Source organism: Diaporthe batatas (assembly GCF_019321695.1).
Source record: "Diaporthe batatas strain CRI 302-4 chromosome Unknown Contig00001, whole genome shotgun sequence".
NCBI lineage: Eukaryota > Fungi > Ascomycota > Sordariomycetes > Diaporthales > Diaporthaceae > Diaporthe > Diaporthe batatas.
This window is the reverse complement of record NW_025408548.1, coordinates 3,863,699-3,878,115: the sequence shown is the minus strand read 5'-3', so window position 1 is coordinate 3,878,115 and position 14,417 is coordinate 3,863,699. Positions and strand designations below refer to the sequence as shown.

At 60.0% G+C, this 14,417-nt stretch overlaps 4 protein-coding genes across 4 annotated transcripts; 2 read left to right on the top strand and 2 right to left on the bottom strand.

Moving 5' to 3' along the window:
* Nucleotides 1–1,645: 1,645 nt before the first annotated feature.
* On the top strand, nucleotides 1,646–2,610 carry KVR01_000016 (uncharacterized protein; the record flags this gene model as incomplete). The annotated part of the gene is made up of 3 exons (XM_044793284.1): nucleotides 1,646–1,838; nucleotides 1,947–2,113; nucleotides 2,179–2,610. The coding sequence occupies 3 exons, from the start codon at nucleotides 1,646–1,648 to the stop codon at nucleotides 2,608–2,610; spliced, it is 792 nt and encodes a 263-aa protein (XP_044649965.1).
* Nucleotides 2,611–3,413: 803 nt separating this feature from the next.
* KVR01_000559 (uncharacterized protein) lies at nucleotides 3,414–4,718 on the top strand (the record flags this gene model as incomplete). Its single annotated transcript, XM_044793785.1, has 1 exon — nucleotides 3,414–4,718. One exon carries the CDS (start codon nucleotides 3,414–3,416, stop codon nucleotides 4,716–4,718), a length of 1,305 nt encoding a protein of 434 aa, XP_044650508.1.
* A 205-nt stretch (nucleotides 4,719–4,923) lies between these two features.
* KVR01_000099 (uncharacterized protein) lies at nucleotides 4,924–10,129 on the bottom strand (the record flags this gene model as incomplete). The annotated part of the gene is made up of 4 exons (XM_044788854.1): nucleotides 4,924–6,319; nucleotides 6,381–6,823; nucleotides 6,943–9,735; nucleotides 9,791–10,129. 4 exons carry the CDS (start codon nucleotides 10,127–10,129, stop codon nucleotides 4,924–4,926), a joined length of 4,971 nt encoding a protein of 1,656 aa, XP_044650048.1.
* Nucleotides 10,130–10,906: 777 nt separating this feature from the next.
* KVR01_000349 (uncharacterized protein) lies at nucleotides 10,907–11,949 on the bottom strand (the record flags this gene model as incomplete). Its single annotated transcript, XM_044788169.1, has 3 exons — nucleotides 10,907–11,336; nucleotides 11,415–11,859; nucleotides 11,919–11,949. The coding sequence occupies 3 exons, from the start codon at nucleotides 11,947–11,949 to the stop codon at nucleotides 10,907–10,909; spliced, it is 906 nt and encodes a 301-aa protein (XP_044650298.1).
* Nucleotides 11,950–14,417: the final 2,468 nt, after the last annotated feature.

The window sequence follows — 14,417 nt, the reverse complement described above, 5'->3', positions numbered from 1 at the left end:
GGCACATAGAAGACTTGCAGCCGAACACCTAGAGGCAGGCATCTGCATGGAGCGTTGGGATTTGGTCCCGCATTGAGGTTTGGGACAATTGGGCGACTGTAATCATATGGTTGATGCTAGCGACTAGGTATCACCACATCCTTCTCACTACCACTCCCGAGAAGCACGCTGCTGCTGCCCTTGTCGTGATCTGGTTGGGGGTTGGCAGCGATGGCATCGTCAACCAAGCCGGACGTGGTTGGCCATGTCGACGACAGGCGTCACGTGGCACGTGGGATGGCTGTGGCGACAGGCTGGGGAGATGTCGTTGGCAACTCGAATGGTTGATGGGCCCAATCGGCAGTCGGTCCGCCGCCTGACGGCAACGCCCCGATGGAAGAATCATGGAAAGTGGACACGGCAGGGATGAGATCATGGCCAAAAGGACCTGGGGTGTGCCTGGCAAGCCTGGCTTGCCTGGTTGTGAGCCTGGGGCCCTGGCCAGCCCTGGGCGTCAGGGCGTATGCGACGTTCCCCTCACGGTGAGCTATTGTGTGTGGTGGTGTCTAGTGTAGCTCGACCATCTTTGGAAGTTGGACCTGCTTCACGGTAGGTGGAGACGGCCGCCGATCGCGCGTGCCGTCAGCCGGTCCGCTGGGCGCCAAACCATGACCCCCCCCCCCACCAGACGAACGGCAGCCAACTAGGCCCCGGCAGCCCTGAAGGCAGGTGCCAAGGAAACCAGGCACGGTGTGACGGTGTGCCCGGGTGCCCGGGTGCCCGTCTTCCCTGCTTCCATGCTTGCCATGGCCCATGGCACGTACTGTGGTATGTAGACTGGTAGAGGGCTCGGGAGTAATGAGGTCAGCGTGCGCAAGGGGACCGACCATTTTTACCAAGGAGGAGGGGAGGAGCGACACCTCGCTGCGTGCGCCAACATTCCGGGGGAAGGATCAGGTCCAAAGACCTCGGCTCTCTCAGCTGAGCCCCCAGGTTTCTATTCCCATAATTACCAGGGCTTGTGTTGCCGCGCAGGATCACCGGCGATCCATCCATCTGCTCACCCTCCCTGCTGCCCTGCCGCCCTGCCGCCCTGCTGCCCTGCCACCTGCCGCCCTACCCACTATCTCATCCTCAGCCATCCTCAGCCGTCATCAATCATAAGAGTCAACTCATCAGTCAGTCAGTCAGTCAGTCAACCAATCTACCGAGCAACCAACCATCCAACCATCCAACCAAGTCCACCCCACCAGCCCTGCGGGCGATCTGCATAAAAGTGCCTAGGCTCATCTCACCCGCCAGCCCGCCAGCCCGCCAGCCCGGCCGTTCCTGCGCCATCCCAGTCCGCCCCGTCTCATCTCATCTCCTCTGCACGGGGCTCTTATTCAAAGCAATCCCGTGCGACCAACCCTTTCCAAGACTGGCCCGGGCCTAGGTCTCAGTTGCCTCGAGGAAAAAGCCCCAAACCCCGTCGCCCCCGGACCTGTCGACTCGGAATCTCCCCGACCGGAATCCAAGACCTAAAACCAGGCCTGGCTCCCCCCTCGCGACATCTCGACTGTGCTTCGCTTCACCCGGGCTGCTGGCATCACGCACCACCCTCAAGACGTCACCCAGGTCTCTCAGCCCTGCTCCCTCTGCAGTCAAAGCACGCGCACACGCCAACATGCCCATCCGGAACCCCTTCACCCGCCGCCCTCAGGCCGACGAGGGTTTGCGCCCGCCCTTGACCATCGACCCTCCGCTCAAGACGCCCCCGGGGTTTGAGCGCGTCGATACCGTCGGGTCCAAGGCCTCCTCGGCCGCATTGAGCATCAGCAGCCGCCGCTCCAATGATACCGGCGAGTACAAGATGTCAGGTACGCATGAACCCTCATGCCATGCCATCCATGGCCTGTCATGGATCCTCCGGCCCCTCCGCCCCGCTATCGATAGTACATTTACTGACATTTCCCGAATCCCCGCAGTGGTCAATGACAGCGGCGTGTACCTGCCTCCCTCGCCCACCGAGGACAAGCCTTCATGGCCCCGCCGCTACCTGTCTCGCAACTCGACAGACACCAGGAGCGAGGTTGGCGAGATAGAGCCTTTTGGCATCTCGCGCGAGTCCTTCGACTCGTACCGCCGGTCTTTTGTATGCCCCCACCAGAGCCCCCCCTGTGCGAGGGTGGGATTGCAACTAACCTGTCCGGCATACAGGATGTTTCCGCCCGCTCGCCCGTTCCCGTCAACGACCCTTTCCCAACCCGACGGTCCATGGACTCGGCGCGCTACCCGCGCACGCGCATGCCTCGGCAGCGGCTCTTTGAGCGCGAACCACCCACGTCCGAGGAGGGCGAGGGCTTCGAAGAGGTCGGACTCAACGACGACTACAAGGTCCAGCCGCAACAGGCGCCGGCCCAGCCACCAAAGAAGCGTGGGTTCTTTGCCAAGTTCTCGGAGCACAGCAACAACCAGGAAAATCCCCACTCGCCGGTGGCCTCCCCCTCCCCGACGACCTCCAGGTTCTCCATCCTGCCCGGCCGGAAGCGAGGCCAGAGCGGCCAGGGCGCCGAGCTGGGCCAGGTTGAGAGGCCGAGGTCTCCGGCCCGAGATCGCGAGATGACAGACGTTCAACCGGTAGAAGCCTAGTTCACCGCTATGGGGACGACGATTGCGCCGGCCAGCGGACTCGTCGCTGATGATACGAGGCCTTGACGGGGAACGAGATGAACGTTTAATTTGAAGACGGGCAGCAATGTCTATATGCTGGTTGCCTTTCTGTTTCTCTTGAAAACCAAAAACAAAGGACACGGGATTGACAGTTTGCGCTTTGCCACAAAGGCTTACAGGTCCTGGACCAGGGCCCGGTTGGACGGTTACCGGGTATAGGACACTCGCTAAGGAAGAGGTACCTAGGAAATGGAGTTCAGGGCTGTCGGGCTGTCTTGCTCAAAGAGAACCAGACATGAATTATACTACAACGGGGGGTGTCTCGTCACTCACCCTCATACCTAATGAAATGATAATTGTTCAAGATTCCCATGAAAACCCATCATGTTTTTTTTTTGTTTTGGATAAATGGCGTGACCAGCCGAAGCAGCGTCGACCCCTTGTGGCCGTGCGGTTGGGTGGGCTGCAGGAAGGGTGGTGCAAGCATTTGGCCCTGCGACCAGTCAGAAGTGATCTGTCAGATCCCGTTGACGTGACTTCAACGATGCCACGACTATCCGGCGCGGCCACCGACCGGCCCCGTTATCGGGGCGGGCTGGCGGGCTGGCGCGACGGAACGTTTTTCATGACGCCACACCGGGTTAATGACTCAATTGCGTGATGGACGTGGTTTGTCCTGACAGCGCCCGACCAACGTCGCAGTCAGTCAGTCTCTGGTCACCACCGAGGACTGTCGACCTTTGGCCTGCCTTCAACCACCCGGTCCAGCACAGCCTCTCGCAATGGCACAGCCCGCGGATGAGTCGGGCCCGGCCCCTTCGACTGTTGCCGGGGCCACCAGCGGGCCCGGGGCCCTGGCCGCCCGGTTCGGCGCCCACGGGCTCGGGCTGTCGTCGCTGTCGGTGCACGCGGACGACTATATCAACAACCACCGGGCGGTGGCGCCGCCGCTGCACGTGAGCACGACGTTCCGGTACAACGACGACCCGGACCGGCTGCGGGCGTGGGACAACACGGACGACAACGCGCCCTACGACAGCCACATCTACAGCCGCGACAGCGCGCCCAACACCACGCGGCTCGAGGCGGTGCTGTCGGCCCTGCTGGGCGGGCCGGCCGTCACCTACTCGTCCGGGCTCGCCGCCTTCCACGCCCTGCTCGTCTTCCTCAACCCGCGCCGCATCGCCGTCGGCGGCGGCTACCACGGCTGCCACGGCGTCATCGACCTCGTCGCCAAGCTCACCGGCCTGCACAAGGTCGAGCTCGAGGACCCGTCCGCGCTGGCCTCCCTGCGGCCCGGCGACGTCATCCACGTCGAGACGCCGCTCAACCCGACCGGCGAGGCCCGCGACCTCGACCACTACGCCGCCCGCGCCCGCGAGCTCGGCTGCTACCTGACCGTCGACGCCACCTTTGCCCCGCCGCCGCTGCAGCAGCCCTTTGACCACGGCGCCGACGTCGTCATGCACTCGGGCACAAAGTACTTTGGCGGCCACAGCGACCTGCTGTGCGGCGTGCTGGCCGTGCACCCCGCGCGCGAGCAGCAGCGAGGCTGGGTCGGGGGCCTGCTGGGCGAGCGCCTGTTCCTGGGCAGCGTCATGGGCAGCATGGAGGGCTGGCTCGGCGTGCGCAGCCTGCGGACGCTGGAGCTGCGCGTCGAGAGGCAGAGCGCCAGCGCCACGAGGCTGGTGGCGTGGCTGGACGCACAGCTGCGCGACGACGGCGGCGGCGGGAACCCGGTCGCGAGGACCGTCGAGAGGCTGCAGCACGCCAGCCTCCAGCCCGAGGCGGCGCACGAGGGGTCGTGGCTGCGGCGGCAGATGCCCCGCGGCTGGGGCCCCGTCTTCAGCATCATCATGCGCGATGCCGACCACGCCCGCCGCCTGCCCAGCAAGCTGCACCTGTTCCACCACGCCACGAGCCTCGGTGGCGTCGAGAGCCTGATCGAGTGGCGCGCCGTCACCGACAAGAACATTGCCAAGACGGTGCTGCGCGTGAGTGTTGGCGTCGAGGGCTGGGAGGACCTCAGGGAGGATCTGCTGCATGGTTTCAAGGCGCTGCTGGATGAGGATCAGTCGAGGAAGTAAATACATGTCAATCGTCGGCGGCCGCATGTGCCCTACTGGACCGTCTTTATACGAGAGGGCTTTTATAAACCAATCTATTGTACCGTACAAAGTCATCGCTGAAAGCTACCATTTACTCCCTTGCGTCTCGCCTTCCTCGGCCGCCTTGGCCTCCCAGCTGTCGGGGTCCAGCTTTCCAGGTCTCTCTGCGGCTGGATGCGGACCCCTACTGAGAACCCTTGTTGCCCAGGATCATCTGGACCAGCTTATCCTTCTCAGCACTGCTCTGGACCAAGTCCCAGAATGCCCCCGTGCCATCGCCTACTTCATCTTCCCCGGCCTCGCCCTCACCATCTTGCTTGCCCGCCCCGCTGCCCTCGTCGCCCTCGCCGGGCTTCTTCTGCTCATCCCTCTTCATCCCCTGCTCGAGCAGCTCTCTTGGGGACCCCATCTCTGCCATCCGGCCGTTCTCCAGGACCAGGATCTTGTCAAAGTCAGCAACAGTGCTCAACCGGTGCGCGATCACCAGGACGGTGCAGCCAGCCGCGGCGAAGGCATCACGCAGGCTAGACTGGATCGCCGCATCTGTGGCCCGGTCGACGGCGGACGTGGCTTCGTCCATGACCACAATCTTGGGCCTCGCGAGCAGTGCGCGCGCGAGGCACACAAGCTGACGCTGGCCCTGTGACAGGTTGCCTCCCCCGGTGCTGATCTCCATGGACAGGTTGTTGAAGATGTCGGTGCTGTCGGGGGATTCCGTCGCCGTCGTGGTCACCAACGCAGCAGTGGGCGCCGCGTCGGTATCTTCGACGACGGCACTAGAGGCTGGCGTCTCATGGGTTGGTGGCTCCGCGATGGCCTCTGTGGTTGAGACGACAGTCTCCGCGTGGGACGACACCACGGGGTACTGAGAAGGTCTCTCAGTACTGGCTGGCTGCGGCTTGGCGAGGTGGACGCTCTGTAGCGTCGTCTGCAGCTCATAGTCTTCCTTGGTGTCATCCATGTCAAGATTGGACCTCAGCGACCCCGAAAAGAGGAAGGGGTCCTGAGGGATGATAGCGAGCCGGCTGCGTAGCTGCGTCAGCTTCAGGTCTGCGATATCGATGCCGTCTATGACGACAGAGCCCTCCCGGGGCTTGAGCAGGCGGAAGAAGACAGACGCCAGGGTCGACTTCCCGGCTCCGGTCCTCCCAACAATACCAATCCGTTCACCTGGCTTGACCTCGAAGTTGAGGTTCTTCAAGACAGGGGGGAGGGTGTCCTTGTAGGCGACGGACAACTTCTCAACCTCTATCCTGCCCTCGGCTGGCCAAGCGGCAGGGGCGTCCCTCCCATCCTCAGGCTCTGTCTCGATCTCAGAATACTCAATGACACGTTCGGCCGCGTTGAAGCTTAATTCCAGCGATGTCATGCTTGAGAGGAGCGAGGTCAGTCTCCACGAGTACCTCAGCGCGAAGGTGAGACCGAAACCTGCAAGCGCCGCGTCGACATGACCAGAGACTGCCACAATGGCGACGACGGTGACAAAGACTGTGCCGAGCATGGAAAGTCGAAACGACATCCACCGGCCCGACAAGCTCAGTGCCCAGCTTGCTTTGTGGGAGTTGTCAATGAGGTTGAACCTGTGTGCACATCAGTACGGGTCCTCCAGTATTGAAGCAGGGGAGAGGTTGTGTGACTGACATCCGATCCATGTAAAAGTTTGTCCGGTGGAAGGCACGGATGGTTGAAAGACCCGACAGGACGGATCCAAACTGGTCGTAGATTGGAGAGTGAGAGATGGAATTCAGTCTCTTCACTTCGCGAGCAACGTTGATGTACTTGCTCGCAACCCGAGCGTAGACAAACATGAGGAGAAGACCTGCAAAAATCACCCAGAGGGACACAGACAGACTGGCCGCGATTGTGACGACGAGCGAGAAGCTGCTGTGCAGGAAGTTTGCCAGATCGCCGGGAAGACGCCTGTCAACCATGAAGGCGTCGGACGTGAATCGGTTCAGGATCCTGCCAGCTGGCACGCTGTCAACCCAGCGGAGCGGCGCCCGGAGGATGGCGTGTGTCATCCTCTCGAACAGGACCCGAGAGGTCCGAAGCCCAATGGCCGTCATTGTGATGCTCCGAGCGACCTGCGGACAGATGTTAGCACGGTGGGGTTGAGGGTCTTGGAGGTCTGCGCTCAACCATCCCACTCCGTCGTCAAACATCCCCCCCCCCCCGGAGGAGTTCAAAGGTGTGGAGTACTGACCTGAAGAACAACCATCAACACATAGAACACCACACTCATGCCGATCCAGAACCAGATAGAGCGGCCCTCCACAGATACTGTTTGTATGCTATGTGGTACCACATCGGAATACATCATACTCTTCTGCAGGAACATCCTCGAGCTGTCGTAGTGGTTGAACGTGGCCGAAAGATTGCTTGCACCTTCAGCGGACGACCCATCAGTGAGCTTTTTGAAGCTCCATACCCGACCGATACTCGCCAGGCCGGCGGAGACAATAAAGAGGAAGACAAAGAACCAAAGCACCGGAGCTTTGCTGGCTTCGAGGTAGGTCCTGTACACCTTCCATTTGACGCGGCCGGTCTCGCGCTTCTCCTCGTCTTCCTTGCTCGACTTCTTCTTGTCGCCATTGGGTTGTTCTGTCCCAGCAATCGTCGTCTCCTCAGAGATCTGGCTCTCCTGTGCGTCAATCATGGTTTGAGTCTCGCTGACGTCGTGAACGGAAGAGCGTTTCGACCCGCGTGAGGAAGCGACAGTAGTGTCGGTAGGTGTGATAGTCTCGGCGCTTTCCACGCGGCCGTCCTGGAGCCGGACGAGATAGCTGGCTTTAGGCAAGCACAACTCCGCGTGGTGGGTGGCCAGGACCCGGGTTCTCCCTTCTGCAAGCTCCCCGGTCAGCGCGAGGTCGACTATGCACCGCCCGACATGAGCATCCACCGCAGAGAGGACATCGTCCAAGATCAGGATACCCGCACGAGAATACAGGGCCCTAGCAAGAGCGACACGCCACCTCTGGCCGCCGCTAAGCGTCACACCCTTGGGTCCCACTTCTGTCTCATCCCCGTCGATAAGGAGCTCGACGTCCTTCTCCAAGGAGCAGGCGCGGAGGACATCCTGGTACCGCGACTCGACGAAGGGGAGACCAAAGATGATGTTCTCCCGCACGGTGCCAGATTCAATCCAGGGAGTTTGCGACACAAAGGCGGTCAGGGATGGGATAAGCCATTCTTCTGGGGAGATCGGCTTGGCTTGGTCCAGTTCCTCCTCAGGCGGCGGTGTCGGGGTCTTCACGGTCCCAGAGAGCAGTTTCACCTCACCAAGTATCGCAGCCAAGAGGAGGGACTTGCCTGATCCCGTCTTGCCAGCCACGATGCTGAAGTTGCCCTCGGGGAACCTGAGTGACACGTCCCGAAGCATAGAGCGCTCTGCAGTCGGCTCGGGCGCGGCATCAGGGTCTTCCTTCTTCGGCCAGGCGACAGTCGCGTTTTCGAAGACGATTGTGTCTGCCGGGACCGCAACAGGGGCTTTGTCGGGCTGCGAGAAGTATTTCTCGAGCCTGACGCACGAGGTCCAGGCCTCCATCATGTAGACTTGCAGGATGGGTAGCAGTGCTGTCGCTTCGTCGAGCTGATCGAACAGTCCCAGCGAGGCGAAGATTACAGAGGCTTTGACATGACCGCCTTGTTCCCAGGCGTACACGCTCTGCGACACGCACGCGAGAAGGAGTGGCCCAAGGTTCATGATGAGCATGACGCCGCACATGAAGAGCGAGGCCTTCCAGTACTGGGCCAACTCCTCATTACGAGACTTGAGGATCTTGCCCTCCCAGTGTTGCTCGAGCGCGGAGTACTTGATCTGCCGCATCCCCTGCAGGGCCTCTGTGAGGAGGTGGGCCTTGCCGTCCCGGTATCTCATTAGGCCAAACTGGATCTTGGCGTACTTCTTCGACATCCAAGTGTTGAGGGGGATCACCAACGCGGCGGATCCGAGCCCAGCAACGACTGCTTTCCAGCCGAGGAGAGTGACGAGGAAGCCGCCCGCCAAGACGAGCTTGACGACGGCCAGGGGCAGGTAGTAGTTGAAGCTGCAAAACATGGTGACACGGCCCGAGTCGAGTTTCATGTGATTAATCACTGATTGGCGGACCTCGTCCTTCTTTTCCTTTCCCTGTGCCTTTGGGACCGTGTCTCCCTTGCCATCCCTGTCGTTGTTGTCCTTGGAATCAGCCTTTTGCCCATCCTGCTCCTGAGCCCGAGGGGGTGGCATAGCCGTTTCGTGCTCCTTCATTGCTTTGTCAAACACCAAGGTTTGTAACACGGCCCCCAGAGGGATTACTAGGCGGCTGGTAGTCCACCAGCTGAGAAGGCTGCCGACAATGCTGTCGAGGGAAAGGCTAAGGCAGAGAGCAAGCGCCCAGGCCAGAGTCTCCGCAATGCTCGAATCAGGGGTGCTGGGTTGCTCCAGCCGGCCCAAGAGGTTGTACATCATGTAGTTGGGGATCAGAGCAAGGACGGCAGAAACAAAAACCAGGCACCACTGCTGTGCGAGCTCGACCCAGTGAAACTTCAGAAGACGCCACCACAGCCTCCCGCTGCCATCCCGGGCGGTGAACATGTCATGTAGATTTCTCGAACGCGTGAGATGGTCCAGCCTCGGAAGATCTTCCATCTCCAGCTGGCGCTGTTTGGAGATGTCAAAGACGAGGCTGTTCCAAGAAAACGATATCTTTGACAGCAAGGAGACGGTATGTTGCTGGTCAACAAGTGTTCCTCTGAAGTACACGTCGGGTCTGCGGGGGAAGGAACCAAAGGCGAAAAAGGCGCCAGCAGCGGAGATTGCCTGTAGAAGCCAGCATATGCCCTGGGCGAGCCGCGGGGAATCTGGAGGCGCCCTGAGAACATGAGTGAACTTGCTCCGGTAGACCAAGGAGGCGAGGATCAACACTGAGCAGACGAGAGCAAAGTTGGCCAGGCGAAATTTAGCTCTGTAATCACCTCTCCTGGGGAGAGAGATGGATTGGAAGAGTAGGAAGCCCTAGAGTGCATCAGCGAGCTAGAAATGGTATCAACAATGGGCCGATAGCACTCACCCAGGCAAGTACATCTGCCCATCTGCTCGTGAAACCCAGTAGCCCAGATGACGGGCCCACGCGCTGATACAAGACGCCTGCCACGATCGAGGAAGCCAGTCCAAGGGCCGAGCTCAGCCAGGAACCCACACGCGGCACGAGGTCCGAATACTCGTGGGTGGACTCCTCGGTGGCCTCTCCGTCCTGATCCTCGTAAAATCCCGAGACGGTCGTATAACCTCTTGCCCTGTACAGCCTTGCCTTGGCGAAGAAATGGACAAGTGCCGGGATAGACAGGAGCGCAACCACCAGTGCTTCACCGGCCGCGGCCGCGGCCTTGGGGTCGTCATGATGCATCATTAGGAGACAGGAGCCTCCGAGAGGCTCGGCCCTCGTTTCTTGTTAAGGCTACTGTGGGTGCAGGAGATTTGATGAATTTTGGACAGTCCTTGATGAAGTAGGTTGGCAAAACAGAGACTCGGCGAGGACAGATAATGTTTGAGGAGTCGTGGCACACCGAGCCCGAGGAACACCACAACGCAGCAAGAAGGGCACCGAGGGTCAAAAAAAACAATTACAACACAGCCAGGGAACGAGAGCAGCCCGTCCGCCCCATGTGATGGAAGTCGATGCGATGCTCGGGCGGACATGCAAGGAAGACGAAGGGCCTTTTGGAAGGGCAATAGCATAGGCCCCGGAATGTGCCTAAAATGCTGCTTGCTAAGGTTTCCCCGTCAGACGGTGAGGCGCTTCCATTGGGGACGAGAGCCTCACGGCACCGAGTCGGCCAGTTTACCAGCCCCACCTGTCATGGGTGCCTTGCGGGTCCCTGCCGAGCCTGCCAAGTCGAAGTGGTGTAACCCAGGCGGGACTAGGCTTCATTCCCCGTCCAGCCTGCCAGACTTATTTTTTTCCTCTGGACCTACAAAATACCTAGGCATGCAAACACTGCCATCACGCCGCTGTCCATGTTCTGGTTTCATCAAGCTCATTGTCTACCTCACCGCTTCTTCGCTTCTTATCTTGTCACACGGCACGGCCGAGACAGTGCACAGAGAAGCATGCATCCCATCCGGGCAAGAACCTCTTTGGTCGCCCATCCGGGTCCTCAGAGCCCAAAAGACATCACGACCGTTCCTAGCCATTGACAATCACGCCGCCGTTGCAGTGGATTGTTTGTCCTGCCACGCACGACGAGTCCGCGCTCGCCAGGAACACAACACACGAGGCAATCTCACTCGGCTGGCCTGGGCGGCCTATCGGCGCGGTGAACTGCTCTTGCGCCTCGTCGGTCATGGTTGCGGGGATCAGAGGCGTCCACACCGGCCCCGGGGCCACCGCGTTGACGCGGATGCCCTTGCGGACGTACTGGTTGCTCAGTCCCCGGGTGAAGGAGACGATGGCGCCCTTGGTGGACGTGTAGTCCAGCAGGTCTGGGCGTCCGATGTATGCGTTGATCGAGGCGTTGTTGATGATGGTGCTACCCCACTTCATGTGCGGTAGCAGGTATTTGGAGAGGTAGAAGAACGAGTGAATGTTGATGTTGAACGTGTGCACCCATTGCTCCCTGGTAGGTCGGGGGCCGTCGGTCAGTGTTTCAAACATTCAACGGCCGCTGGCGCGACGGGGCCGAGGGAGATCTCACTCTGGCAGGTCCTGGATGTCTTCAACCATCATCTGGTAAGCAGCGTTGTTGAACAAGATGTCGATCCTGCCGCCAAAGGTCCGGACTGCCTCGTCGGCCAGCCTCCTGCAGTTCTCCTGCTTTGAGAGGTCCGCCGAGAAGAGGTGGCATTTGCGGCCAAGTGCCTCGACCGCCTTCTTGGTCTCCTGGGCGTCTTTCTCCTCGTCAGGGAGGTAGGCGATCAGCGAGTCGGCTCCCTCCTCAGCAAAGAGGATCGCCGTCGCCCGCCCGATTCCCGAGTCACCCCCGGTGATCACGGCGTTCTTGCCCTTGAGCTTCCCAGCGGCGAGGTAAGGGATCTTCTGTCCCTCCTCGCCAGGAAGGTAGGTCCGCTGGGGCTCTGGCTGGTCGGGCATCTCAGACTCCTTCCCAGGGAAGCTCTGTTTGGTCACAGGAATGCTGTGGCCTGTAGGGGACGGTCAGCACCCCTTGGAAAGTGGATGTTGTGGTTGCCAGTGGACTTGCCCTGCTTGAACTGTTCTGCTTGGTCTGCCATGATGGGCACTTCTCTGGGGTGGCTGTTGTTGGTGGATTCTGTCTTCCACGCCCAAGTTTTCAGCTGCGACGCGGGTAGGATTGTCCGTTGGGCTAAACGAGGGGGGATTCATAACCTTCGGCCCCTCTTTGTGTTGTTTATATACTGTACCACAGACAAAATCACTGAGGGAAAGCTCCCAAGTAGGTGACTATCAATGACGACATGGGCGTTGAGAGATCCCGACGTCATTCTGAGATACCAGTGGGCCCATTCTGCTCTTCGCTCACAGTGACGACCAACCATTCAATGGATGTATACGACCGTGGGGGAGAAATTGCACTGCGAGGCTGTTGTCCTGGCCACAAAAAAAGAAAGAAAAAAAAAGACTGGTCTGCAGTGTACTCTCACACCTCCCAGGGACCTACTTGCACCCGGATCGCCAAGCACGGTTCTCCAGCCTCGACTTATTATCAAAAAGGCCCCATATATATATGAGGTTTATTTCACCCTTGCACCCAACCCGGCCCCAGTGTGATCGGTAGCCAACAGCGCCGTCCGCACTTGCTCAAGCTCGGATCAAGGGCCGCCCACGCAGATGATGCCGTATCACGCATGCAGTTGAAGCTGACATGTCGGCTGATATGTCGCAGTTTGATCAGCCACAAGTGGATCCGAGTAAAGATGCCCTCTTGTTTCTCTCGCCCATCCCGGAAGGTGTTTCAGTTCATCGAGTTACGAAGACCGGGGGACACGGGAATGGCAGCACCTGGGCAGTTCAGTTCTACGGCCGCTTCGCAACCGCGGTCCCGAGGTCCGAAACAAGAGACACTGACGAGCCAGCAGACGTGAAGAAAAACAAATTTCTGAAGCTTCAAACACTGCCTTCTAGGCTTACCAAGCGAGTGCGAGTATATTCCCACACTCGTCCGGACTATCAGTCCTAAGTGGGCCCACCCGAGATGCTGCTCCACCCACGTTTCGGGCCCAGGTGAGCTCCACCACTTTATTTTGACGTCTTGCTTCTTCGACCCAAGCACGTCTCACAGTCCTTGGTCGGACATGGCTTCCTGCTCGCGGCCATACTGTGTTATATCACACGAGCCCACCCCAACCAACCACCACCCCGGCATTGGCCGGCCGTAGGCATGGCTATTGCAACGCGCCGCCAGGTTCGTTGAATTCTCTTCCCGGAAGTGGTGACGAGATCATATACGGGGCTGATCCTGCACCGACAACTGTCGAAGTTGAGCTATCCCCCCATGCTGAGACGGGCGACCCCGTGTGATTGCCCATTTAGACAGCTGTCACTTTGGCGGCACATGAAGCCGCGGAGCCTAAGCAAACCAGGACGCCCTGTGCCGGGACAGGCGCCAAAACGACCAGTTCGCGACTAGGCTCTTACACCCGCGTCAAACCTTGGCTGGGCTCGTATGTCAACTAGCCCATATCAGCATCAACCCAGCACGAGATACATGCTCGGCTGAGGCGGCGAGCTTCGAGTGCTTGATGCGAGATTCCGGGGTTGCTCCACGACGCTCATCTGCACAACAGCACAGCCCTCGCTTGGGTCGTTTCAGTAAACACCCCAGGGCTGCCACACTAGCGTCGAGCCTCGTCGTGAAGCTCACGTCGTGGGCCGCCACCGGCAAGGACGCTGACGAGCTGGTCCGCTGCCAGGACTGCAGATGCGCGTGTTTCCTGGCCCGAGATGTCAGTTACCATGGGGAACCTGCAGTGTTCCGGGCACAACCTCTCTGCTTCTGGACCTGGGGGCTCTTGATCAGAAGTCGGTTCATCCACGTGGCGGCGAGTTCTTGCTGCGTCCGCGGGTCTCGCGTGCATCCGTCGGAGCCTCTCATGGCGTTTGCTTGTTCATCTCGGCTGGACTGGTCCCGGCGCTCTGGTTTGAGCCCCCAGTCCTTGAGCTCGAAGCCACCGGGGACTGCGGCACTGCGGCACTGTCTCTCGCTGCCCAGGCGTCCCTCTGCTCCAGACCCCCTCCGGTCTTCCTCGTGGGTCGCCAGAGTCCACGAATCATGTGGCCACAACCCAATGACGGGGGAGCATGGGCTCAAGACTTGACACAATGTGCAGGTACTCAAGAACGTTACTACTACTATGTAGTACCACACAGCACATGCTAGTCTGCCTACCCTGGGATACCTAGGGTAGTCTAGCCCGTCGGTAGCTTGCTCGACCAGGCCGGTACGGGATCTCGCCGGGGCTCCATGCCCAAGGTAGAATGGGGAACATTGCTTTCTAGCGCCCGATCGCCCCTGCCGCGATGCAGGGGTCAGGTCTTCTGTGGTTGATGACGAGCAGAACGCACAGTACCCCAGCACATGCAGAAGCAAGGCTTCCACGCAAGTCGCCGCAGGTATCGTGCTGGTCGACTGCTGCGCAGTCTCAAGTCGCCGGCCTCCACCATCGACAAGTGCGTTCCAGGTTCATCCCCCCCCCCCGGACCTGCCCAGCCCCTGTCCTAG